General features: G+C 46.9%; 2 protein-coding genes across 2 annotated transcripts in view; both read left to right on the top strand.

Annotated features, from left to right (window-relative positions):
• Positions 1–874: 874 nt before the first annotated feature.
• KCNK16 (potassium two pore domain channel subfamily K member 16) lies at positions 875–12431 on the top strand. Its single transcript, XM_084828533.1, has 5 exons — positions 875–991; positions 3156–3270; positions 4124–4290; positions 8115–8280; positions 10279–12431. Exons 1-5 carry the CDS (start codon positions 896–898, stop codon positions 10500–10502), a joined length of 768 nt encoding a protein of 255 aa, XP_084684659.1. The 5' UTR covers positions 875–895; the 3' UTR covers positions 10503–12431.
• Positions 12432–22812: 10381 nt separating this feature from the next.
• The window catches only part of KCNK17 (potassium two pore domain channel subfamily K member 17), a 50801-nt gene continuing 47090 nt past the window's right edge, over positions 22813–26523 (top strand). Inside the window, exon 1 of the mRNA XM_084828532.1 lies at positions 22813–23240. Coding sequence (XP_084684658.1) covers positions 22989–23240 — 252 coding nt within the window. The 5' untranslated portion in view covers positions 22813–22988. The remainder of the gene's footprint in view (positions 23241–26523) is intronic.

Here is a 26523-nt window from a genome sequence, read left to right as displayed (position 1 = left end):
GCACATCTCTAAATGTTGTGGTATGCAATGAAGTGGTATGAAAACCAACGGCCTTTTCTTGGGGCACAGCCAATGCCAACCTTGACTCAGCCAGGACACAGCATTGGACTGCTTAATCACAAGCTCCATAGATAAGATAACAAAGTTGCAGGCAGCTGTGTTAGTCCACTAGACAAAATACAAAGGCAACAGTAGCATGATACTTTTATTACGACCAATTAATAAGTCACAAATAAATAAGCTTTTAAGTTCATCAGAACTCTTCACCAGGCTGCGTATTGAGGAGACAGGTTATCTAGGAAATCCTCAAGAATACAAAGTTCAGGTGCAGCTCTACAGTGTAAGACATAATGTCTTCATATACCAATTTTGTTTGTAAAGCTGAACTTCGGAACAATCACAGTGCTGGTGAGAAATGTGCTGTCAGTAATCTATTTCATCAAATACTTCAGTCTTGAGTGAAGCCCACACAGCAATCATATCAGGGCCATTGTGTGGGGCTATTGACAGGATAGTCTATTTCTGTTTAGGTCCTTCTATCTTGGTTGCTTCAAAACATATTTAATGCCTCTCTGTGTATGTGTCTCTGACGTTGTTCACATGTAACGCTGAGCCATAGTGGTTAGTGTTGTTAAGCGAACCATGGTGGCTTAGTATGTTGTGTGTGGGGAGAAAATCCCAACAATTATTAGTAAACCACCCCGGGTAACCACCCCCCTGCAGCAGGGTTAAGGGGCACCGGGGGTTACTGTTACATGTGGTGGGCTCTCCAGTGGTTAAAATGGGCTGGGTGGTTTCTAGGCCATGACCATAGATACAGCAGCCTAGAGTGTCCTGCATTTCTGGCGACGCTCTAGACATCTCAGCTGGACACTATGGGTTTCATTGCAGAGTGATGGATAGACAGCTGGAGTGCACATTTTCCCAGCATGATGGCTGCTGGGATAACTGGTGGCGGGGGGGCAGGGAGCTAACTACTCTGCAGGGAAGGGTAAGTAAACCATGGCATGGCGTACCATGCGGTTCCCAATCATGCGACAGGCACGCATGTTGTGGTTTTCCTACCTCCTCCCCTCCTAATTCTTTTAACCACCCTTCCACCGCTTGTCTGAATAGGGTCTCTGTGGACGAGTCAAACTCCTCAATGTGCCACAGAAATTTTGAAATTTCGCCTTAGCTCAGAAAGTCATGCTGGCTCATCCCGATCATTCAGCCCTCATCCAGGTCCCATTCTTTTTACTAGTTAAAAGTGTTTGGGTTGGGTCAACAGTACCCTTCTATTCACAGAAGTAGCCCTTATGTAGCTGCAAAAGCCTTCAACCAATGGAGTTTGCCACGAGCAAAAGTCGGGAAGCAATTTCACTGATTCTTCCTGTAGCTCCCCGCACCAGCTCCCAGTTCAGGAGGGTCTACCAATCCTCTAGAGAAGATTGAGAGGTAGAGAGGGGATGGGGAATTGGCTAAAACTGTCCCCCCTTTCTGTTCACAGGTGCCTCCTCTAGATTGTAAACCCTTCTGTGAATGGGAGGTTGTGAATAATTGGACTCAACCCACTGTGTTCAGACTAGGGACGGGGGAGAATTCCACCACGGACCCCAATGAGGCCAGATTCCAAGAATTCAGCCCCACTGGGGCCCGCGGTGGAACGGAGCACTCACCTCCGCCTCCCCCCGGAATCCGTCCGGGTCGGATCCGTCTCTGCGTCGAACCTGCGGAGCCGGTTGCCTGCTCCGCATCACTGGCAAATGTCGATACGGCCGGCAGCCATTGCCGTGCTGTATCGCTGTGCTAAGTAAGTCTCCGGATGCAAATGGCATAGTGGACACCATTTGCGTCCCTGTTCACATGATAGGCTATGCAAATATTTGCATAGCCTAACATGTCAAAACACAGGGACGCAAATGGTGTAGTGGACGCTATTTACAGCCGTAAAGCTGGTAGATTAACCTAAATGCATCTGTAAATGGCTGCATTTAGGCTAATCTACCAGCTTTACAGCCGCAAATGGCACCCACTACGCCATTTGCGTCCGGAGACTTACTTAGCGATACAGCATGGCAATGGCTGCCAGCCGTATCGACATTCGCCAGAGATATGGAGCTGGTGGCCGGCTCCGCAGGATTGATGTGTAGCGGAGCTGGCCTGGACGGATTCTGGGGGGAGGGATGGATTGCCTCCCCCCATGGCCGGATTCCCCCGCGGAATGACAGGTAGGGAATCCGCCCATCCCTAGTTCAGACATGAGAAATGCAGGCAATCAGCAATCAGGTAGTTGGAACACAGCTTCAGGATAACACTAGGAATTATGAATTATCAACATTTGACAGGTATGTTTTCCCATATCCTCCTCAATCCATCCTGAACCTTAGCAGGTGACCACCTTCCATCAGCCCATACAATTTAGAGCTTTTCTTCAGAAGGCATTTATTGTGTGCTGTGATTCCTCACTCCCGGTAGTTTGCGGGTGCTTTACACAATGTCGTCATCCTCCAGGACCTCTCCTGTTCTCTGGAACAATTTTAATGTTGTTTTCCCAACAAGGAATGTTTGGTATATCCAAGAATGGCGGCATGAAACCTAGTGAATTTGTGCAGTTCCACTATACCAGAGCCCCTTGTGGTTGTGTAATAGAACATATAGAAAGGCAGAGAAAGATCCCTCTCCCAAATACGTCTAAAGGAGCCGATCTTAATCCCCAAAGAATCTGGAAGCAGAAGTCTAGGTAAAATGGCAGGTTAAAAGCCTCATGTAGAAAAGCCCTCAGACCACAGTGTATTACAAGCGGAGAAAAAAAACAATGCAGAGGTATACCTGCAATTGTCCAAAGCGTTCTGATCTCAAATAAGAAAGCCTAGTCATGCAGAGAAAGCCACCCCAGATCATATTTTAGCCACCTTATGATTTTTCACATGTAGGGAACTACCTTACTGAGCTACACCAGAACCATGGTACATCTAGCAGTATTGCTTACATTGGTCTATTTGCACCGGTCTCTCTCAGCCCAGGAATATGAGGGACTGAACCCATTAACCGGTAATAGGAGGGACTGAACCTGTGACGTTATACATGTGCTTTACTACTTAGTTACCACACTCCCTCCATTGCTGATATGATGGCACACTTCTTTCCCTTCACCTAAAATGTTTCTGCTCCAGGTCATTATGGAAGCCTGGGAGAAAGGTGTCAACCCTGAAGGGAATTCAACCAATCCCAGCAACTGGGATTTTAGCAATAGCTTCTTCTTTGCTGGGACTGTTGTCACCACCATAGGTAAGGTGAGCTGTTGTGTTTTTTTCTGTGAATCTCCCCTCTTTGGGTTTTCACAGTTTTTTGGGGGAAGAGCTGAATCATGTGTGACTGATGGCACAAATCAGTCCTGGCAAATCTGCATTAGAAGTGGCTCAGACATTGAAAGGTGCATTTAAAAAGCCACATATTCAACCAACACCCATTTTACGTGTACCTTTTCCATGACTAATTAATTGTCTAGTCTTGTAGAATGGGAAAAAATGTCAATTTTGCATGTGTAAAATCTACTCTTTGCATGTACTTGGAAGTCTGAAACTGCCTGCTGTGTAAACACAGCACAAACCAAGCAAAATTAAGTATGTTAAGGGTGAAATCGTATGTATGTTTAGATAGAAGAAAAGTCCTGCAACTTCCAGCATATCCCAGCCAACTATACTGGCTGTGGGATGTTGGGAGTTGTAGTGCTTTTTTTCTGTCTAAACATGCATCGGATTGCACCTTAAGTCCCCTTGATTTCAACAAGAGTGAGAAATGTGCTACAAATCAATGGGAGTGCTTAGGTTTGATTGGATCGTGGCCTTCATCAATAGCATGTGTTATAAGTCAAGGGTAGGAATTAGTTTCCCCAATACAGGAATATCTATATCTCTCGATGTCTATATCTATATCTACACATACACATACGTACGTGTGTATGTGTGTTTATATGTGTGTGTGTGTGTGTGTGTGTGTGTGTGTCTGTCTATCTATCTATCTATCTATCTATCAACATAGACATATAGTTTTATCTATTTATCTGATATGGTTATTTAGAGGGATAAAGCAAATATTGAGCCCCATCAAGAGTGTGTGATTCTTTTCGCTTTTCTTACAGGTTATGGGAACTTGGCCCCCAGCACAGTGGCTGGGCAGGTGTTCTGTGTATTTTATGCCTTGTTTGGGGTGCCCCTTAATCTGGCATTTCTCAATCAGCTCGGGAAAGGACTCAGCGCTCACCTGATCAACCTGGAGAGATGGGTCCACAAGCCAGGCCGAGCACGGGTACCATTGTTCATTTATCATTGTTATGCTTTCATTACTATTTAGAGATGATTTTCGTGTATCATCTTAGGGCAGGTGGGGTTGCCTTGGACTCATTTCAGCCCATATGGCTGTTGCTTCCTCTCCTTGGTCCAGAGAGGTCAGGAGCATTGGGTGGTTTTGGACCTGGGGAGGACGATATCACAACCTATGTCGTTCATCCTTTCTGAAAGTTCCAGGAGACATACTGCAGTTGTTGTCATGGGATGAAGCTGTGGAGGATTCTCATGGAAGAAATGGAACCACTTCACCATTAAAAGGGTCAGGTTGCAGGCAACCGGAGCAGCAAGCATGAGCAGCAAGAAACAGAGGGCCCTTGCTGAAAGCCTAGAAGGCCTCAGCTTGAATACCAAGAGAGCAGGAGCAACATAGCCACTGCACCTTCCTGAGGATTTGTCCATCCCTTTTCCATTATCTGTTTGTTCTGGAGAGTGGTGGGTAATGCCTTGTCCTGAATATATGACAGACACCTTTACAGAGTTGATAGACACTAAAGAATGTTTGGGGTCTAACACAGTTTCTCAGATACCATCTGCCCAGTCTATCCCCAGTCACCTGGCTGGTACACACTCTCTCCCCTTATACTACTTTGTCTCCAATCTGATGCAACTGGGCCTGGAAAAGAGGTTTGGACCGCAAATGTGTTCGCCAGGCCACCAGTGGCAACCATATCTTTTAATCTAGTGAATGCTTGCCCCAAGACAATGTGAGAACTGAGCTGACCTCATGCTAGGCTTTGGAAGCACTCAGAAACAGCAAAAAATCTTGCTGCTTCTGAGGCCCACAGACACCTCTCTTGGTGCCCAACATGCTCTCTGCCCATTCCTGATTTTTTATTTCCTAACATTTTTTTTATTAAAAATGATTTTAACTGGGTGGATGGCATGCTGCAAAGTGAAGTGCTACCTTCCAATGCCATCTTTATTTGGGTTCAAACAAGGGTTTTGTGGTTTGGACTCAGACCCCACTCCTTCCTTGTACTTAGGTTCTGGGGCAAGTTATTTTTCTTTTAGTCTCACCAGTTTGCCTTCTGGGAAATGTGTGTTTTATGACCAGCCATGCCTATGTGGTAGCTATTTTATGAATGGGCAACTCCCCTCCATAGCAGCCATTTTGTCAGAGTACCATGCCACTCTCTCAAAATTCCAAAATTCTCCTCCGGCCCCAAAAGGTTACAGTCTCCTGGTGTAAACTCACAGATAACACCCCCACTCTTCTCCTCAGCCTGGAACTTGGGATAAGGGCAGAGACTTGTCTCTGGCCTGGCATTGGGCTTCAAACACACTCAGAAGCAGTAAGACATCTTGCTACTTCCTAGTGCTTCTGAAGCCCAGTGTGACATTAGAGAGAAGACTCTATCCTGCCCCTCAAATCAGGGGCCTGGGCCTAGTTCAGGGTCACTGGCAACCACAAGCCAGTATATGTGGACACCTGCCCTGAGCTTTAACTGTTTGTAAGGATATTACCAATATCCCATGTGCGTTTTTGTGTGCTCCTTCTGAACCGGTGGCCCACACCCAACAGAGGAGTCTGCCTGGAGTTTTGAGTAAAACTGGTTTCATATCTTAAAAAGAAATATTGAATATTTCCACTGAGACATGTGACACAGGAAACAGCTATTATGAATTCACATAATAATTCATACAACTGGTATTCCAGTTGCAGGCAGAGCAGGGTAAAAAAATGCCCACATAGTTTAGCTTAAACCTCTTAGTGCCACTAAGTAAGTCTTAGGAGAGGCATTTCAGCCTTTCAGAGTGGGGAGCATAAGAGGAGCCATGCTGGTTTTAGTCCAACGTTCCGTTCACATGGTGCCCAACCAGCTGCCCATGGGAAACCCACTAGCAGGACATGAGTGCAACAGCACCCTCCCGCCCATGTTCTCCAGCAATTGGTGTACATAGACCTACTGCTCTGATACTGGGATAGCATATAGCCATCAGGACTAGAGGCCATTGATAGCCTTCTCCTCCAGGAATTTGTCTAATTCCCTTTTAAAGCCATCCAAATTGGTGGCCATCACCACATCTTGTGGTAGCGAATTCCATAGTTTATGTACTGGGTGAAGAAGTACTTCCTTTTATCTGTTCTGAATCTCCCCCCAATCAGCTTCATGGGATGACCCCTTTGGGTTCTAGTATTATGAGAGAGGCAGAAAAATGTCTCCCTGTCCACTAAAGCTGGGAAACCATCAAAAGATTGGTGGTTGGGAGAAATGGGGTGGGGCAAAGGAGGGGGCGTGGCCACCTTGGGAAAACTGAATGGCTGGATTGGGACACCAGGTAGGCCAGATTTGGTCCCTGGAACCTAAGATTCTTCACCCTTGGAATAGGGGGTACACACTACCCCCTCAGATGTTCTTCCAATTGGTGAGGGGATCATGAGGCCATGCAGACTAGCTCCATCATCGCCCCTTCTGCCCCTGCTTCACATATTTGCTGAATGTGTGGCTGGCAGGGGATATGGCAAGTTGATAGCGAGGCTAGCCAGTGCAACCCCCTCACGAGATGGGTCAACACAAGAGAGGGGGGTCCTATGTCTCCCCCCCCCCGGGAATGCCACAAAGCTGGGCGGAACTACAGTTCAGGATGAAGGCAGAGCAATCACACAACACACTCTGGGTTCTCTGCATTTGCCTCTGGCTGCAATCCTAGATACACTGAGCTGAGAGCGAGCTCCACTGAGTGCAAGGGAGCTTACTTCTAAGGAGACATGCAGAGGCTTGCACTGTTCACTTCCCAGTGTGCATCAAGTTCTGAAATTCTGAAAACAGGATGCAAGACTGACATTTCTAGTTTAAGGACATAATTCAGAGGGGAAGGGCATTTTTTGGGGATTTCCGAAAAACAGGTTTTTCTTCTTTATTTTGATTTAGTAGGAATAAAGATCCTGTCCAGCGGGATTCATGGGAATTGCACTTCTTGAACTTGTTCCAGCATCTTCCAGGAAAGGCGTCTAGATGCAAAAGCGGACAGGGCTCCTGCCCCTTTAAAAACTGCGGAGAAGAGGAAACTTCAACAAGTTACAAGTGTAGCTTGCATGACAAATCCCTCTTCTACACAGACCTGTCCATTTTGGCTTCTGACCACCCTATTCCCAAATCACAAACTTTATCCAGACTACAAAAAAACCTGCATACTGATGTTCTTGATGCTGGCAGTATCAACAACCTATCTGCCACCTTCCTAATTGATCCTTGCATATGCATGTCCATAAAATGTTTTCTGCACATCAGACTTGGGATCCTCACCAGCATAAGTGTGCCAAGAGTCTGTGGAAGAAGATTTATAACCCACACTTTATAGAGAAAAAAATCCACAGGGAATGGGACTAAGAAAAAGCAAGAGAAATTCTAAAACTTAAGATGATGATGATGATTTATTTATATATTTAAATTACTTAAAATTATTTTTTAAAATTAACCTTCTCTAGGTCTGATGTGCTTGGGGTTGCTCCAGTCTAGACAAAATGCAAACACCTAAGAATCTGTTCATGGAAAGAGACTTAAGTTCTGTTCATTCCATGTTTTTGTTTTGTGAGGGTCGCACTCCTGGGCCTGAGGGCAAAAGGCTTACAAATGGTATATCACAACCATGTTTGATTTACATGGAGCTCTGCTACATGGAAGAGGTTTTTACACTTGCACCTGTAACCTATGATGGCAGCCTTTAGATAGGTTTGAGAGTGGGTTTGAGAGTGTTCTGAACTCTTATCAGCCAGATCAAGTCATCTCAGGCAGCAGCACAGTGCTACTGAATTGCCATTTTTCTCCTTATGTTTCTCAGATGGTTCAGACTCTGACAATAGTGTTCTTTCTGACGGCTGGGACTCTGCTTTTTCTGGTTTTCCCACCCATGATCTTCAGTTATGTTGAAGGCTGGAGTTATGGAGAAGGCTTCTACTTCACCTTCATCACCCTCAGCACCATTGGATTTGGAGACTATGTAGTAGGTAATGGAAAGAATGGTAGTGACATATTCTGACTCTGAGAGCCCCCCCCCCCGCGATGTTGATTAGGAGGAGCTCTGTTGTAACCAGGGCATGTAACATCTGCATTATGCATGACTTCCCTACCAAGGCAGCTAATAAGTGCCAAAGATGTGAAAAGGTGTTCAGGCAAATTCTTTCACTCCCTGAACAGGATTTAACTAGCTCTCTTAGGAACTAAGAAACCATTTTTGGGAGGAGCTGACTCTGACCACACTATGTGGTCTTCTCTTTGCTTCCTGCCACAAATGACTGTTCTTGTTCTCCACTATATCTGCTCTGGAAGAAAAGGAATACATTCTGTTTTCAGAATGGATTTCCTCAGGTAAAACAACCTTCGTCTCACTTTTGCCCATCCACTTTTGCATCCACTTGCACTTGTAATTTGATATTGCAATTCCCACTGATTGGGACAGCAAATTAATAGTCTTCAGACAAAAGCCCCATGCACAAAAGGGCTCTTGTTTGAGCTAGGCTTATCAGTTCCTCTTTCTTCAAGCATTGGTTCCTGCATTTCTGCTTTGCATTAATGCTGAGCCAGCAAGTGTGGAACTTCCCTGCAGACATGCCCCTAATGTTTTCCCCTCAACACTCAACTAAAGCAACAGGTTGAGATTACATGTACCCCACACTGCTCATGTTTTGCCAGTTGTGTTGTCAATAGGCAATGGTTCTTTTTGGATATTGGATATTTGGATATTCAGAGGCAATGAACACACCAGTGGGTGAAGGAAAGCAGCTTATTTAGCTAAAATAGGCTAACAAAGCAAGAAAAAGCAAGACAATAAACTCAAAGTATAAAGCATATGTTCTGTCAATCACCAGGAAACCCATACTCTTATCTTAAGATCAGCAAATCAGCTAAAAGCAGGGATGAGACGCTCCATAATGGCCTGGCCTGCAGCACCTGTTGTGGATCAGCCTACAGTGGGGTTCTGAGCCTCAGCCCTCCCTCAGAAATCTATATACACCTAGTGGTCTCTTTCTTCCCCCCTCCCATACCTTCCAACAAGCTGGGAGAAATGAACTAGCCTCCGTCATTGGCAGGCGGCAAAGCCAGGTAGCTGTAGTGAGATAAGCACTGTTTCTTAGGTAGACATCTGAAGCTAGAGGCTGGGGAAATATGTACAATTGAAAAGGCATCGCACAGACGGCCCACTAGGCCTGGGAAAAGAAGTCCCAGCACAGACATGAGCTAGACTCTCATGTGGATTAGAGCATGGAAGAGGACAATTGTGATGCGCCACTTGCTCCTCAATATACAATGGCCTTCTGTGTTTCCACCACAGCTCACTCACTCTTGGTCCATCAGTGGAGGGACTATAGCTCAGTGGCAGCACATGGGTTCAGTTCCTGGCATCACTGTTTAGAAGGCAAAGGTAACAGATGATGGGGAACACCCACCTCAGCCTGACACCCTGGAGAGTTGCTGCCAGTCTGAACAGATGATACTTGGCAAGACAGACAAATACTCTGACCTGGTTTAAGGCAGCTTCCTACGTTCCTATCAGAGTAGCAAGGTTCAGGGACATTGGTGGTTGTGCGTACAGGCTGTGGCTAAGCATAGTGACAGTTCTGTATGGACCCCATTCATGTTCGCAATGGCAAGGCTAGGGATGGAAAGTAGCAGAACATTGGCAGAGTGTGTAGACCAAGAGAAATGCAGGATGGACATAACCAGGCAGACCACATACATTTTGCAAAAGGCAAATAAATCTCAAACCTATTGTGCATGTGCAGAAGAAAAACTTATGATTTCAGCTCAAACTGAGCATCCTGGAAAATGTCATCCCATCTCTAACGTGTGGACAAAAGCACTGGCTTACATAGGTGGAATGCATACTCTTCACCTTGCATGGCTTTGTACATGTGTGCACTGTGTTCCGCTTATTGGCATATTCCTTCAGATCACAGGGGAACTAAATCTAATGTTTGGTTCTTCTTGGATGTTTTCCCCCCTAGGCACGGATCCTAACAAGCGCTATATCTCCGTCTATAGAAGCCTGGCTGCAATTTGGATTGTTTTTGGCTTAGCCTGGCTTGCTCTGATCTTCAACCTAGGAGCTGACCTGATGGAGAAATTCCTACAGCTGAACTGGCAAAAGCCTGATCCAGGCACTGGAGAGACAGCTGTCGCCAAAGCAGAGGATAACCCTGATCAACCCAGGATCCATATCCCCAGCTGAGAGTGGCTCATGGACTTTGAAGGCAACTTCAACAGAAGAGAACTTCTGTATCCCTTTCCGTATGTCGGCAAGGCAAGGTTTGTGGATAAGACAGATTGCATCAAACCCATGATGTGTGGGTAAATTTCATAAGGGAAAGGAGATTTTTTCCCCAGAAGAGAAGAAACCCTTTGAGCGTGTACAGAAAGCAGATAAATTAAGCCCTTGGAGGAAAATGAACTGAAATTTGCCACTCATTTTCCATGCAACCAGTTCCTTGACCTAACATCACTTTCAGCCTACCAAGGTCAGACTGACATGTATGGTTGATTTTGACTTTGGGGCGTTGGATATTATCTCCAGCAGGAGTGAAATAGCTGACACCATCAAGGTTGCTGCACATCACTTCTAGAGATCACTCTTTCCTCCAAAGCTGAAACAGAGAGAAACAAGAAACAGTTCTCACCATTTTCCTTAAGCAAACTGTAGTCTCTTAAACAGTGTTGACCTTTGTGACAGAACAAGTTTTATATGCATTATGCTTCTCATTCCACCTGTGAAGAGACTTTTAGGCAGGTCATGGTCCTAAGTTCTTAAATCTCAATGAGGTGTGAGGCAATTTGTTAATTAAGCTGCCTCCCGAGCCTAACTATCCACTTAGGGTTCCTTAAGTCTACAGTGACCCATTGGACACTCCCAATACACTCTGAGGCAGAGATCAAAATTCTGGGAGTCCAGTTGGGCTAGGCCAACCACTGTTCAAGGGATTTCCTTCCCCCTGCCCGTCTGGTAAGGGTAGATTGGGCTGGGCAGTGGAGGCCAGTGGCTGAAATTTTGGTGCGGCTGTAATTCCATTCTGGGGTTCAGTCAGAACCAGCCAGAGCTCTAAAGGAGCTCTCCAAGCTTCTGGACCCTATCCCCCAAATGGATTCAGCACCTTGAATAGCTCCTTTAAAGTTCTATCTGGTCCTGACTGAAACCTCAAATGGAATCACAGCCCCACTGAAATCAGAGCCACCAGCCTCCGCTGGGGCCAGGTTATTACTGGGTACAGAATGAGCACAAAATTAGTTTGAAATGTTTGAAAGGTTAAGCCAACAGCTAAGAGGAATGAATGACAAACAGATTTCTATTTACAGCATGTCGAGCAGAGAGGGGAAATTTTAAAAGGCGGAATGCATGCTGCCTTCTGCCCCGGCTTCTACATGCGAAGGTAGGAACCAAGCTCTTTAGGGTGCAATCCTATGCATGTTTAGACAGGAGAAAAAGTCCTACAACTCTGAGCATGACTGGCTGGGCAATGCTGGGAGTTGCAGGACTTCTTTCTGGCGAAACATGCATACGATCACACCCTTAGGATCTTACCAAGCAGCTGCATGTACACATTGCTCAGGAGGGCCACTGAAGGAACATGAGCTACTTACTACATGTTACACCTTGTGGGATCTCCTGGATAGGTTGAGCCAATGTTGCAAATGCCAACCAAGGCACCAACTCCTCACGAACCACAATACCAAATACTGCCAAGAGCTCTGGTATATTCAACAGGGTGGGATTCCCCCATCTATTTCCAAGCAAAGATCTTCAACAAAGGCCCCAAGCACAGTCTCCATTCAATAACTTTGTCAGAAATTGAAACTACACAACTTCCAGTTTCTGGCCTAGATATCTCATTCACAGATAGATAGACAGCACAGAAAGGAGTTCATCCACCCTCGAGGCTTGTCTGACCATTTCAATAATTATAGCTAAATACCATCACAAGTTATTTTTAAAATCAGATTTGATGAACAGCCTATGTTAATTTATATGCCGCTTGATCTAAATGTTCAAAGAGTCTTAACAAAGCTTTAAAATTAAGTTACACAGCTCAAGACACCATTTTTGTGTCTGCCCTTTCTTAGAACATTCTGCCAGGTATGGAATAAAGTTGTTCTAGTGTGTACTGTTGAATAAAGATGCCTTTGTACTTTCCATCCCACCTCCTATACCCATGCCTTGACACCAGCCATTTAGCAGCATACCAAATTCACTTGCCAGTCACCAAATGTAGAAATCCACCACCACTACCCTTCTCTGGGACCATAACATTTTAAAGACACTGAATACTACGTGATACAGGGTTCAGTGCTGTGCACAATATTCATCTCCAACAGGTTATCTGATATACACCATCTAGTTGTGGAAAAATAGTGTCTCCCTTGAAAAACACATTCCTAACCTTTCTTGAGACCTGCAAAAGGATTCACCTTCACTACAAAATCTGAACTCATTGAGCTGTGCTATCACTTGTATTAAGTGACTTGGATTTATATGTATGTAGATAGCTTTGTATTAGTTCTTTGAATGTCATCTCTATTTTTGACATTGCCATCATGGGTGCCTCCAAAGTGTGTGGGGAACATGAATCCCTCCATCACTATTTTCTACTCGACCTGATTTTGCATTGTAAAAGGTCATGCTTGAAACAGAAAGGTGGGCATTGTGCAACAGGAAGCTGAAAGTCTGGGTAACTAATTCTCTAATCTTTCATAAATTGTATGGCCATTGCAGTTGCTGGAATTCTTTACCTGCCAATAAATTATTGGTGCTAACTAGCGTTATTAGCAAATAGGGATGACGTTTCGGGATCAGTACCCACTTGTAGACTATGAAGAGCTGCTTCATGGAAGACGTTTGTTTAGGTACCTTTAATTTAAGATACCTTCAATATACAGATTCAGAGAGCTCAGCCCTGTGTTTCACAGCAGGCTTATTCTCTGCCTGCCTAATCCAAAGCCCCTTTCCAAAATGGATGTCTAATTGACATGACCAGTTTTAGAGGGAAAAGTCACCCTGAAGTGATTGTATGCCACAATGTTCAGGGGCTAAGATAAAATTCTCAAAATCACTAGAAAGCAGGCAGTTTTCAAGCCATGGGAGGTTATTCTTGAACTATGCTGGACTGGTATTTTTTACAAGCACACTGTCAGGGCTGAGCTGCAGGCAGCTATCAGAGTTGAGACCAGAGCCTTGTTCAGGCTTCTCTCTCATGTGCCCTGTCACGCATCCCTGCCCCCTTCCATGCTGTAGGCTCCCTGCATGATTTGGAACCCTGATCTCTCAGGGGATGGATGATGGGGATGTGACAGAGGCCAGTGAGTGCAAACCTGCTCTCCGCCTTCATGTGATTGAGAAGAATGCCCAAACAGGGCTAAGGAACCAGAACCAACAAGCACACCAGAGCCAGGAAGACCTTGTTGCTCAAGCAAGGTCCCACTCCAAACAGAAAGTCTTTTATAGTCCTTCCTGTCCAGAGGGCACAGTGGTTGGCCTGAGAGGGTGGGACCCAGTGGTGTTGCTAGGTTCTTAAAAGATCCAGGGCACAGGCCCATAACACAAATTTGCATGTGTAGGTGCAGGGTTTATATTTTGATTTTCTTTAAAAGGGAACTGCCAATAACATTTGTATTCTTTGGAGGAATTAGAGAAACATTTCAGGATTCATTGCCCCATCAGAGGAGATTGTGTCTGCCAAATTTCAGAATGATAGCCATAGGGGGTTTTGTGCAAGGGTTGCCTTAACATTTTGAGGTCTCCAAAAGAGGACATACTTATCTCCCTATGTTCCTTGTGGACCATTGTTCTGAAAATTACAGACAGCCTAGAGTTGTCCCTAAGTAAGAAAGCAAAGTTTCAGAAGGATAGGTGCAGAAGTTCATGTGGAAGGGGAGTTCGCCAATTTGGGGAGGAAGTGATTTGCCTTCACCCGCCCCCCAATAGTTTTTTGGTAAATTTGTATGAAAATGCACAGGTCATCAGAGGTGTCCCCCAGGCAAGAAGTCTGCAAAGTTCCTGAAGGATATACATGCATGCAAATTTAGAATTACTAGAATTTATTTACATTTCACCAGAGTTAGTAGCAGGGGAACGTGGGCGGGAAGGTGCTATTGCACTCATGTCCTGCTTGTGGGTTTCCCATGGACATCTGGTTGGCCACTGTATGAACAGAATGGTGGACTAGATGGACCTTGGTCTGATCCAGCATGGCTCTTCTTATGTTCTTAAATATAGAGTTCCTCTGAGCATATGCAGAATGCTTTTCCTTCACCACTGAGCACTTACATTCTGCCCCTACCAGTTCTATTCCCCTCCATGCAACCATCCCTCCTCATCCTACCATCCTCCAGCAACTCTTCATAAAAACGGATGTCTTGTTTTGTGCAACTCTCCTCTATCTCTTCCTTGTTATGCACAAGCTCCCATTATATCTTCCTCCCCATAACTTCATTTGTGCCAAGACTTCACCAGGATTCAGCCAATGAGTCTGTTTTCAAAACTAGAGCTAAGTTATGGTGAAACTCTAAGCATGTACTAAGTGCCTTTCCCTCACCACATAAGCTAGAGTTCATGCAAAATTAAAAAAACACACACAACACAAATGACAAAACATGCATAGGACTGAGCTGAAAGGGGTAGTCAATCATTAGAGAGAATTGGGCAGGCACTGTATTAAGCCTGCAGTGCCATGCTCACAACTCAGGACTTATTTCTGAGTAAACATGCAGAACATCAGGGTGCAAACCTCCCTGCAAAAGTAACTTGTGCTGGAATCCTATGCACACTTAAACATAATGGGGCTTCTGAGTAGGCATACACAGGCTTGTATAAATGAGAAGTATTTATCTCCCCTCCACTTAAAAAACAAACCCCATACTCCTGTTTTTATTACAGCTTTCTGTTCAGAGGAACATAGGAAGCTTCCTTATACTGAGTCAGACCCTGGGTCCATCTAGCCAGTATTGTCACCAGTGACTGGAAGCAGCAGCTCTCCAGGGTTTTGGGCAGGATTCTTTCCTAGCCCTACCTTGAGATGCTGGGGACTGAACCTGGGACCTTCCGCATGCCAAGCATGTGCTCTACCACTGAGCTGCAGCCCTTCCTATTGCTGGATAATGGCAACTGACAAAACAGCCCCAGATTTGTTTCTCTGCAACCATGTGAACCCACTCTTCTCAAAGGCTTGAGTGAGAAGGAGAAAAACAAATGCTCGTCTGATTGTATAAAGTCAAATACGGTTCAGAACTTCTCTTGCCCACCAAAGAGAATTCTCTTTAAGAATTCCTCAAGATATGCTCTGGGTGGAATAAAGAAGAGAAAGAAAGAACAGGATAGGCGAAGAAAGAAAAATAGAAGAATGGTGATTGGAAATGCAGGGGGTGTGGGGTAGAGAGAATTCCCTAAGCCAAGTGGCTCCTTTCAGAGACGTGGTACTTCAGAGGAATTTAGCAGTTGTGGAGGGTTTGTAAAGATTGCACGTACTTACATTATGAGGTGAGGTGGATGAGGGCTTTTTCTAGCTTTTTTAAAACTGTAAAGCCTATTTAAAAGTCCCAGATCATGATGCTACATAGTCCTAACTCTCCTTTTGGAATAATTTGAGTCCTACAGCTATTTAGGATAAATTAAAGTGGAGATAGCATCACTGATGCAATGAATATGGACTTGAGCATGCTCCGGGAGAGAGCGCAGGACAGGAAGGCCTGGCGTGCTATGGTCCATGGGGTCACGAAGAGTCGGACACGACTGAACGACTGAACAGCAACAAAGTGGAGGGGGAGAAAGACGTTTGTGGAGGCTGACTGAATCTTTTGCTGTACTGAAGTGACTAAACTTCTGCAGTAGTCAACGGTTCCAGTTTGTGGCAGTCAAATCGTATTTCACATGGAACTCTTTCTTCCCTTCCTTCTCCCTCTTCAAAGTTTCATTGCAAGCAAACTCCTAACAGTGGGCATGTAAGAGGAGAAAAGTAGGGGGAGAGAGAAAAAAACAGTGAGCAGACTGTGGAAGGAAAAGTGGCAGTTTCCCCTCAAGTTTAAAAGGCTGGTGCATTCACACTAAAGTCCGTATTGGTCTGCCAAGGGAGCAAGTCCTAAGGCATCCTAGTAATAGCAAGGCTACTGTGCTTAGAGAGTAAAAGCAGGTTGGTATTAAGTAGGGCTGTGCACTGCTTTGGATCCAGATCCCAAATCAAATTAGGGTGATTCAGACCAAATCAGTCTTCCTAATGGTCACCTTAAACACCTTCTGATTAGGATCTCTAATTCCTTGTGTGGCTTGACAGTTTTAACCTTTTGTTTTAGTCTTTGAGAAAAGGAAACTTTATGCAGGAAACTGTCTGCAATTTAGCAGGTTCAGTCAGTTCCATAAGGGCTGCCAGCTCCCCAAATTCCATACACACACAAAAAAAACTATAGCTTTTAGCTTTGACAGATTTTCTTGAAAACAGCAAAATTTACCTGTAGCTAGCACCAAAGTCAATGGACCTAACTGCTTGAAATTGGGCAGGTTCAACCACCTCCACAGTGGCTACAAGTTCTCCAAATTTCATTTATGTATCATACAAAATAAAAACATTATAGCTGTTTCTCTTTTCCAATGGAAGTCAATGGGAAAATGGAAAAAAAATTAGTGCCGTGCACCGCTTCGGTCCGAGGCCTGAACCCTGAGTCAAAGCGGGCTGCTTCGGGTCACCTTGAGCCTCTTCTGAGGTGAAGCAGAGGGGGCATGAAGCGACCTGGAGCGGGTCAGGGGCTCTCCGAAGCACTCGGTGTACTTCGGAGCTTTGGCACCCCCGGCCCAGCTGCGCCAAGTCTTTACTGTCCTCTCCACCGCCATCCTCGCCACCACCGAAGTTCCTGGAAGTTGCCATTTTAAAAATGGCAACTCCCTGCAGTAAGTTGGCATGCGTGTCCAGGCCCCAGGAGTTGGCAGTGACTTGGATAGTGGCAGTGAGGGTGGTGGCGGAGGCTGCGAGGACAGTGGTGGAGAAGGCGGTGGCAGAGAAGGTGGCAGAGGTGCGGGGGCATCATGGGGAGACCCAAAGCGGGGTTCGACATCCAAATCCTGCTTTGGGTTTGGGGCCGAGTTGGGTTGGGGGACCCCCGAATCTGCCCGAGCTGAATCGGGCCCGCCTCTGAAGCCTTGAAGAGGCTTCCGAGTTGGATCGAGGGGTCCTTGCACAGCCCTAAAAAATATGGCAATTAGAACAGCTCAGAAGATCTGGGGCACAGCCCAGAAAATCCAGGGCCCATGCTCAGGTGGGCCTTTTTATAACAATGCCCATAGTGGGGCCAGTCAAGAGCCTGAGGGTGCTTCACTTAGGGATGTTGGAGAAATCAGCAAAGGAATCAAGTTAGTTCAGATTTTCATGAATCCAACCCACGGATTCCACAGCAGACTGGCCTTCCCTCTGTCAGGCAGATTCCACAGACGTGCAGATCATTTTTCTAACTTTCCTAAATTAATTGTAAAAAATACATGAAATTAAAAAACGGCCAAAAATGTGCATAGGCAGAAGTGTTAAAATGCGCATTTGGGGAGAATTTGTGCATTGTTACATGTGCAAATTTACACAAATGTGCATTTGTGCAAAATGCACATTTGCACAAATTCAGAAACAAAAAAATTCTGATTCCAGCAATGGGCGGACAACAGAATGAAAGACGCCTGGCAATCCACGAAACACAGACAGAACGGATTTTTCACAATCCATACATCCCTAGCTTCACTGCCAGGAAAACATTCCAAACAGCTGACCTACAGATATTCAAATATAGGTCCTCAGAGGGGGACCTATGTATAGAGAGCCCAAAGTTCGTCATTCTAGCTCCTGTGGATTGTGGCATTTATATCCCCACCCCCCACATTCATGTACTTATGTGCATGTGTTAGTAGTTGGGAACTGTGCCCCCCTTCCCCAGCTGCTTGTACATCACATCTGCTTCCAGCCCCTTCTTCTTTCCTTCACCTGTGCAGCATCTTCCAGGACAGGGTTCAAAGGAGAAGGGGAAAGGGCCATGGGCATATTTCTCCATTGCTTCAGGGGCAGGCAACAGGGTGCTCTACTGTTCTAACACTTAGAATAAGTCCTGTTCTTCCCCCAGTCAGTCTAGTTGCTGGCCACTAAAGCATGTTATTTGGAACTGTGATTGCAAACTGTGACTTCCCCCTGCCCATCCAGCTGCATGGCTTCGGTTCCTGTTGGGGATGAGAATTTTCAGACATATGCTGGTGTTTTATGCCTCAGTGATAGCCCGAGCCCTGACTCCCCCACAGGGGTGGGATTGGGACAGTGAATGGGGGGCTTCCAGATGGATGGCACCTAATGCTACTAGTCAAAAGGCACTGTGCACCTATTCCATCTGTTCCTCCTTAAAAAAAATTCCTGGTAAGAAACAAGAAGGAAGAATGTGGGAAAACTCAGGAGGGTTTCACATGGAAGATGATGTCTGGACCTTGTAAAATTCCATGTTTGTGGCAGAACGATTGCAGGATAAAAAGCCTCATCTGGGGGCACCCGAAGAAGGCTGTTCCCAGTAATCCAAAGCTTGTCTAGTGGATGGTTCACAAAGTAAGAAAAAAGGAAGAAACATGAATATTTTTCTTTCAATGTGTATTTTGCAGTCCTGTAGAACCCCCAGGAGCAATCCCCATTAGTTCACATACACATCCCCCATGTGTGTGTTTGTTTGTTTGTTTATTAAATTTATTAATCGCCCATCTGGCTGGCCACCCAGCCACTCTGGGCGATGTACAAAGCATACAACAAAACAGTCTAAAACAATAAAATTCTACAATAAAACATTTTCTAAAATACCCTAACCCACCCCAAATGCCTGCCTGAACAACCACGTTTTTAATGCACGGCTGAAGCTCATTAAAGAGGGGGCATGGCGGAGTTCCCTAGGGAGGGAGTTCCACAGACTGGGGGCCACCACAGAAAAGGCCCTCTCCCTTGTCCCCACCAGTCTAGCTGTCCTGGCTGACGGGACAGAGAGGCCATCCGAGGCTGATCTTGTTAAGCGGCCTGTCTCATGTTGCTGGAGGCACTCCTTAAGATAGGCTGGGCCAGAACCATGTAGGATTTTAAAAGTCAAGACCAACACCTTGAATTTGGCCCAGAAAACAACTGGTAACCAGTGCAACTCCTTCAGCACTGGAGTAATGTGATCTCACCGGCGGCTGCCTTTAATCAGGCGAGCCGCCGCGTTCTGTACCAGCTGCAGCTTCTGAACCATCTTCAAGGGTAACCCCAAATAGAGCACATTACAGTAGTCTAAACGAGAGGAGACCAGGGCATGTACTACCGATGGGAGCAGATGGTCAGGAAGGAAGGGGCGCAGCCGCCATATCAGATGGAGTTGATACAGCGCTGTCCAGCTCACAGCTGACACCTGAGCCTCCATGGACAGCTGGGAGTCCAAAATGACCCCCAGGCCATGGACCTGGTCTTTCAAGGGTAGCTGTACCCCATTCAACACCAGGTCAACATCCCCCAGCCTCCTCTTGTCTCCCACCAAAAGTACCTCGGTCTTGTCAGGGTTGAGCTTCAGCTTATTCCTCCCCATCCAGCCACTCACCGTCTCCAGACATTTGGACAGGGATTCTACGGCCAACCTTGGTGAAGATGTGAACAAGAGGCAGAGCTGCGTGTCATCCGCATATTGATGGCACTGCACCGCAAACCTCCTGATGATAGCCCCCAGCGGCTTTACATAGATGTTAAATAGCATCGGGGAGAGGATGGAACCCTGTGGCACCCCACAAGTGAGCGGCCACAGGTCCGAAACCTCCTCTCCCAGTGCTACCCTCTGGTACCTGCCAGAGAGGAAGGACCGGAACCCCCACAATACAGTGTTTCCAATGCCCAACCCCTCCAGGAAGTCCAGGAAGATACTGTGGTCAACGGTATCAAAAGCCGCTGAGAGGTCCAAGAGAACAAAGAAGGAGCATTCACCCCTATCCAGAGCCCTCCTCATATCATCCACCAAGGTGACCGAGGCTGTTTCTGTCCCATGCCCAAGCCTGACTGAAATGGGTCTAGTCTGGTCTAGGACAATCTTGGCAGAAAGTGAAGAGGATCTAAAGAGCCTCTTGTTGAGGGTGAAAGAGGAGAGTGCAAAAGCTGGTTTGAAACTCAACATTAACAAAACTAAGATCATGGCATCTGGCCCTATCACTTCCTGGCATATAGAAGGGGAAGAAATGGAAGCAGTGACAGGTTTTACTTTCTTGGGCTCCAAGATCACTGCAGACGGTGACTGTAGCCATGAAATTAAAAGACGCTTGCTCCTTGGGAGGAAAGCTATGGCAAACCTAGACAGCATAGTAAGAAGCAGAGACATCACCTTGCCAACAAAGGTCCGTCTAATCAAAGCTATGGTTTTCCCAGTAGTAATGTATGGCTGTGAGAGCTGGACTATAAGGAAGGCTGAGCGCCGAAGAATCGATGCTTTCGAACTGTGGTGCTGGAGAAGGCTCTTACGAGTCCCCTGGACTGCAAGGAGGTCAAATCAGTCCATCCTAAAGGAAATCAACCCTGAGTGCTCATTGGAAGGACAGATACTGAAGCTGAAGCTCCAATATTTTGGCCACCTAATGCGAAGAGAAAACTCTCTGGAAAAGATCCTGATGCTGGGAAAGACTGAAGGCAAAAGGAGAAGGGGACGGCAGAGGATGAGATGGCTAGATAGCATCACCAATGCAATGAATATGAACCTGAGCACACTCCGGGAGAGAGCGGAGGACAGGAAGGCCTGGTGTGCTATGGTCCATGGGGTCACGAAGAGTCGGACACGACTGAACGACTGAACAACAACAACAACAGGACAATCTTGAAAAGCTGCCATTAACAGGATCATCCCTGAATCAGGACAGCATATTGGGCAGTATCCATTGTTAGTCCTACTTTGATTAGGTGCATTCACTTCAATGGGTCTACTCTGTGTAGGAGTACCATGGGATGCTGCCCTTTCACTCCACACATTTGGAGCCTTAGTACCAGCTGCCTGCTTCTTTCATCCTCCAATGCCTGCATGGGTTGAGTTGTACCAAGACAAATTGGTTGTCCCTGGGGGCATTTATTTAGTTACGTAAGAGCCATGCTGAAAGGCCTCTCTAGTGCAGCATTCTGTTCACATTGTGGCCAGCCAGGTACCTGGGGAAACCCCTTAATTAGGACATTTACTTAGTTATTAAAATGATTTTAGGCCACCTTTAAGAGTAGTGTGGCTCGGTTTGTCACAGTGAAACCCTATGCATACTTACATGAAAGTTAGCCCCTGTCCCACTGTGTTCATTCAGTGAAGCTTATTCCTAGGTAAGTATGCATACCAGGACAGCCTCACTCTCTCAAAGTTGCAACGATCCTTTGCTGGAAGTAGTTGAGCCAGCCTGTAAATGAGCTTAATTTGCGTTTGGGCTATTTCTCATCATGAAGAATATCTGTGCTAGTCTTGAGTATTTGTATAATTAGTCAAGAGAAATAAAACACATACCCCACCATCATAGTCTGAACCAGTTAGGGATTGAACCTGAGATCTTATCCATGCCCATAATATGCCTGGCCATTGAGCTGAGGGCCCTCTAACTCTTTTGAGTTTCTAGTTACCTCTCCAAAGCGCTCACCAATCCACTTTCAAATGGGCAGCCACTGTGCCATGCAATAAGCAGCTAGCATTGACAAGAGGCAGTAAATCAGCAGCAGAAGGACACGTCTTAGCCACCCACAGTCATTTCTGTCTACCCCCCACAGTGGAAAAGAATATGGCACCAATACTTAGTTTCAAACACGAGTAGCTAAGGCCTACTTTCAAATGTGTTTGGGCAGCAATGATTACTGGGTGAAGAAAATGCACTCTGTACATGCTCAAATCATTCCTCCCCTTTTTTCTTACTTTTATTTTCACCTCTGTTTCACATGTTCTTGCCTCTCCAGATGTTTGTGCCTAAAACTCCCATCAGCCCTAGCTAGCATAGTCAGTAGTGAGGGACAGTGGGAGTTGTACACCGAAACATCAGGAGGGTCACAAGCTGCCCACCCTCGATTTAGCAGAAGAAGCTTCCTCTTTTCACCACATGCTGTGCCAGGGATGGGCAACTTGTGGCACTCCAGATTTTTTTTTTTGGCCTACAACTCCCATCATCCCTCATCATGGGGGATGCTGGCTAGGGCTGATGGGAGACGTAGGCCAAAGAGGGCGCTCACCCCTTTTCTTGTGGGGCCGGGGCTGGCCTCTGACAAACCTCGGCTCAAAAACGAAACGCCGAGTTGCGTGCTCAAAACCAGGCGGTTACTGAAGGGTGAGGGAAGCGAGACTCGGAAATTCGCTCTCCCCTCTTGACCCTGACCGCAGATGCTCTTGTGGGGCCAAGGCCTCAGCAAAGCCGGGCTGAAACATCAGACCCGGAGCGGCCCGCTCAAGCCCACGGGAAGCGATCGGAAGCTGAACCGCGCGCCCGCTTCGGAACAGCGCAAGGCGATGCCTGCCCTGAACTCCGCCCAGGGAGCGGAGCGGAGCGGAGGAGGAGGAGGAGAGGGCCGCCGGTGCCTTCTTGAAGGAGGCGACACCCCTGCCCTGGAGCCGGAGGCGCTCCCGCGGAGGCCGCCGCGCTCGCCTCGCCTTCCCAAGCAGCCCGGCGCCGCCTGCAACTTGCCCGCCAGCCAGGCGCGCCGCGGGGCAGGAGATGTCCGGCGGCGGCGGCGGCGGCGGCCGGGCGCCCGCGGGGGACGCCCCTGCGGCCAGGCGCTGGCGGATTCCCGCCACGCCGCTGCTGCTGCTCGCCTACTTGAGCTACCTGCTGCTGGGCAGCACCGCCTTCTGGGCGCTGGAGTCGCCCGCGGAGCGCGACTCGGCGCACAAGCTGCTGCAGGAGAAGTGGGACCTGCTGGAGAACTACACGTGCCTCGAGCGGGAGGGCCTCGAGCGCCTCGCGAAGGTGCGAGCCCAGCCGGGGAAAGGGGCTTCCCAGGGCCGCCGCCTGGGTGGGGCTCGGGGCGGCCGGGCGGAGGGGACGGCGGGGTCCCGGGAAGGAGGGCGGGCGTGTCCACAAGGGGGAACGCGGGGCAGCCTACCCCCGCCGCCCTCCCCCGCCTCTGCCTTCCGGGGAAGCGTCCCCCACCCGATGCCCTCCAGATGTGGACTGCAACTTCCATCAACCCCAGCCAGCATGGCCAGTCGCGGCGCAAAGCATCCGGAGGGCACCAGGTCGGGGAAGGCTGCGTGTAGGGTGCGGTAGATGCCGCGTGTGGGTCACAAGGCGCTTTATGCACACCCAGAGGAATCTTTTCGTCACGTGATCCCTCAAAACAGGCTGGGGGTGGGGGCTCCGAGAGCCTCGCCCGGGAGGAATTCAGCCCTCGGAGAAGAACTGGCCGGCCTGAGCGGAATCCCATGAGTGATATTAAACGGGACTGGGTGGGCTGGGAGCCTGGGACCCAGAGAGGGAGGGTGGGAGGCTGGAAGACTTTCTCTAGACAGCACACTCCAAGCGTGGGGCCTCCAGCCCTCCGCAAATCAGTCAAGTCCTGGGTCGGACACTTGGCTGGAGTCAAGCGCTGCCGCTGCCTTTTGCTTGGACTGGAGGGGCTGTCTGAGTTCCCGCAGAAAGGGTCCTGCAACAGGGAGTTTTCTGAGGAAACCAGAGGAACGGCCAGCCGAAAAGCCAGACTGGGAGAATTCCACATTACACCTGAAACTTAATAGGGAGTAACTGCAGGGTATGGACCGATGCTGGGCAGAAGGTGCACTGTCCGATTTCTGGAGGACTCCTTAGCACCTGCTGGTGGTTGGGACTCCTGCAGTGAATGGGAAGTGAGCCAGACCTTGGTCTGATGTGCACATTCTCAGAGCAGAACATTTCGACCCTGATTATTTGTGCCTAAGCTGTTGAAAGAGATCCTGAGAATGCACTCCTGCTTTGAAATGCAAAAGCCGCAGTGTGGACTGCAGGGAGTGATGCACGTGCCAAGTAGCTGAATCCTGGGCGATTCACCCTGGCAGTTACTGTCAGGGGAAAAAATTGGGGAGTGGGCAAGTGCGGGGTCCCCAGGCAAATTAAAAAGTTTGCTTAACAGGGCTGTCACTGAGATACTGAATCTGTGTTAGCTTGGACAGCTTTAAAAGGGGATTAGATAAACTCATAGGGGATAAAGCTATCAGTGGCTACTAGTCACGGTGGCTGTATATTGCCTCCCATCTCAGAGGCAGTATGCCTCTCAATACCAGTCATTGGAGAACACAGACAGGAGAGTTGCGGGCTTCTCGTAGGCACCTGGTTGGCCAGTATGAGAACAGAATTCTTGACTAATTAGGACTTTGGTCTGATCCAGCATGGCTCTTCTTTTGTTCATATGAGCTGAAGTAGTTTCAGCAGGCATTTTTTGGTACAAACATTGCCTAAGCCATAAAAACTATGGGCAAGTCATTATATCTCAGCCTTAGACAATATCTGGTGCTTGATGTGGATAATCCAAGCTAGTAAAAAACCAGTACCGAACAGAATAATTAACCATTTACTTCCCTTAATATTACCCTATGTTCTGCTGCTTAAACCAAGCTGCCTGAACCTCTGGGTTGGTCCTGGCTTCTGCTCCTCTTCTGCAATATAGAGATGCTTTCCTGCAGGGTTGTTGTAAGAGCTACTGAGAAACTTATCTGAAGGACTTTTTTGTGCTATACGAATGTTAGCTGTTACTATGATTAGGATTATAATAGGATCATTGAGCTAGCAGTGACTGACCAAGAAAGATCTTGGGATTGTGGTGGACACCATGATGAAAATGTCAGCCCAGTGCGTGGCCACTGTAAAAAAAGGCAAGCTCCATGTTAGGCATAATTAGGAAAGGAATTGAAAGTAAAACTGCCAAAATCATAGTTCTCTTATACAAATTTGTGGTGTGATCACACTTAGAATACTGTGTACAGTTTTGGTCACCACACCTAAAAAAGAAGACATTACAGAGTTGAGAAAAGTGCAGAAAAAGGCAACTAAGGGCACAATCCAATGCATGTAGGATTTTTTTTCCCATCTGAACAACTCCCAGCATTCCCCAGTCAGTCATACTGGTTGGGAAATGCTGGGACTTGTAGCCCTTTTCCCATCTAAACGTGCATAGGATTGCACCTTAAAATGATCAAGGGACTGGAGCAACTCCCCTATGAGGAAAGGTTACAACAGATGGGATCGTTTAGCTTAGAAAAAGTGAGTAAGGGGAAACAGGATAGAGGTGTACAAAATTATGCCTCATGTTGAGAAAGTGGGTGGGAGGGTGCTGTTGCACCCATGTCCTGCTTGTGGGTTTCCTGTGGGAAGCTGGATGGCCACTGTGTGAACAAAATGCTGGACTAGATGCAACCTTGGCTTGATCCAGCATGGCTTATCTTATGTTCTTATCAGTGAGTGACCAGGAAATTTAAAAATATTCTCAGCGCTAGACTATGTAGATATTATTCCCATATTTAGATGTGAACTTTTCTGAAGTATCCATGGGAGACCGTAAAATATTTACTGGGAAAGAAGACTTTTGCTGGTTTCCGACAGCTGCTGGGAGATTAAATGAACAACTTCGATTTCTTTGGGCAATTGATTCAGTTTCGGAGGCCTTTGAGTTAAGTGGCCGAAATGAAGTGGAATATAGAGGTGTTAAGTCATGTTTTGTATCAGTCTCCCTGAACTTGATGTTCTTTTTTATCACTGAGGCACCACCTAATGTGTTCCAGTTGCTTTACAGGATAAACACAAAAGCGCAGCACTTGCAGTATAAGTGGGGGTTTAGTTACGATTTGGTAAGTGAAAATAACAAACAGCACAGTGAATCGATGAGGAAGGGAAAGGGTCATAGAAAGTGGATCAATAAAAAAAGAGCTCAAAGAATTGCAAGTTTGTTTTCCACTGTGGTTTTGCTGCTGATTCTTTTGATCATAGAAATTACAAGCTTGGCTCACTTTTTTGAGTCATCTGGAGTTGTCTGATATGCAGGCACTTTGCCCTGCCCTGTTGGCTTCTACCCCGCCTCTGGCAGAGTGTGGTTTGGTTTTTGTGTGTTAGTCTTTGGGAGAATCTTGCTAGCAGGGGGAGAGAGATTGTTAGTGTTGGACTGGGTGGCTTCTTCCCACCCTATTTACTGTTCTATGGTCTCTTCTCCACCAGGAAGCTCCTGAGAACTTAATTGAGTAGCTTCCAATGATAATACAGAAGGAAGGGTTTCACTCGCTGAGTG

Source organism: Heloderma suspectum, chromosome 1, assembly GCF_057233095.1.
Source record: "Heloderma suspectum isolate Gila_16-S chromosome 1, 16-S_ref, whole genome shotgun sequence".
Taxonomy (NCBI): domain Eukaryota; kingdom Metazoa; phylum Chordata; class Lepidosauria; order Squamata; family Helodermatidae; genus Heloderma; species Heloderma suspectum.
Note: the sequence above shows the minus strand (reverse complement) of the source record. Positions and strands in the feature narration are given on the sequence as shown.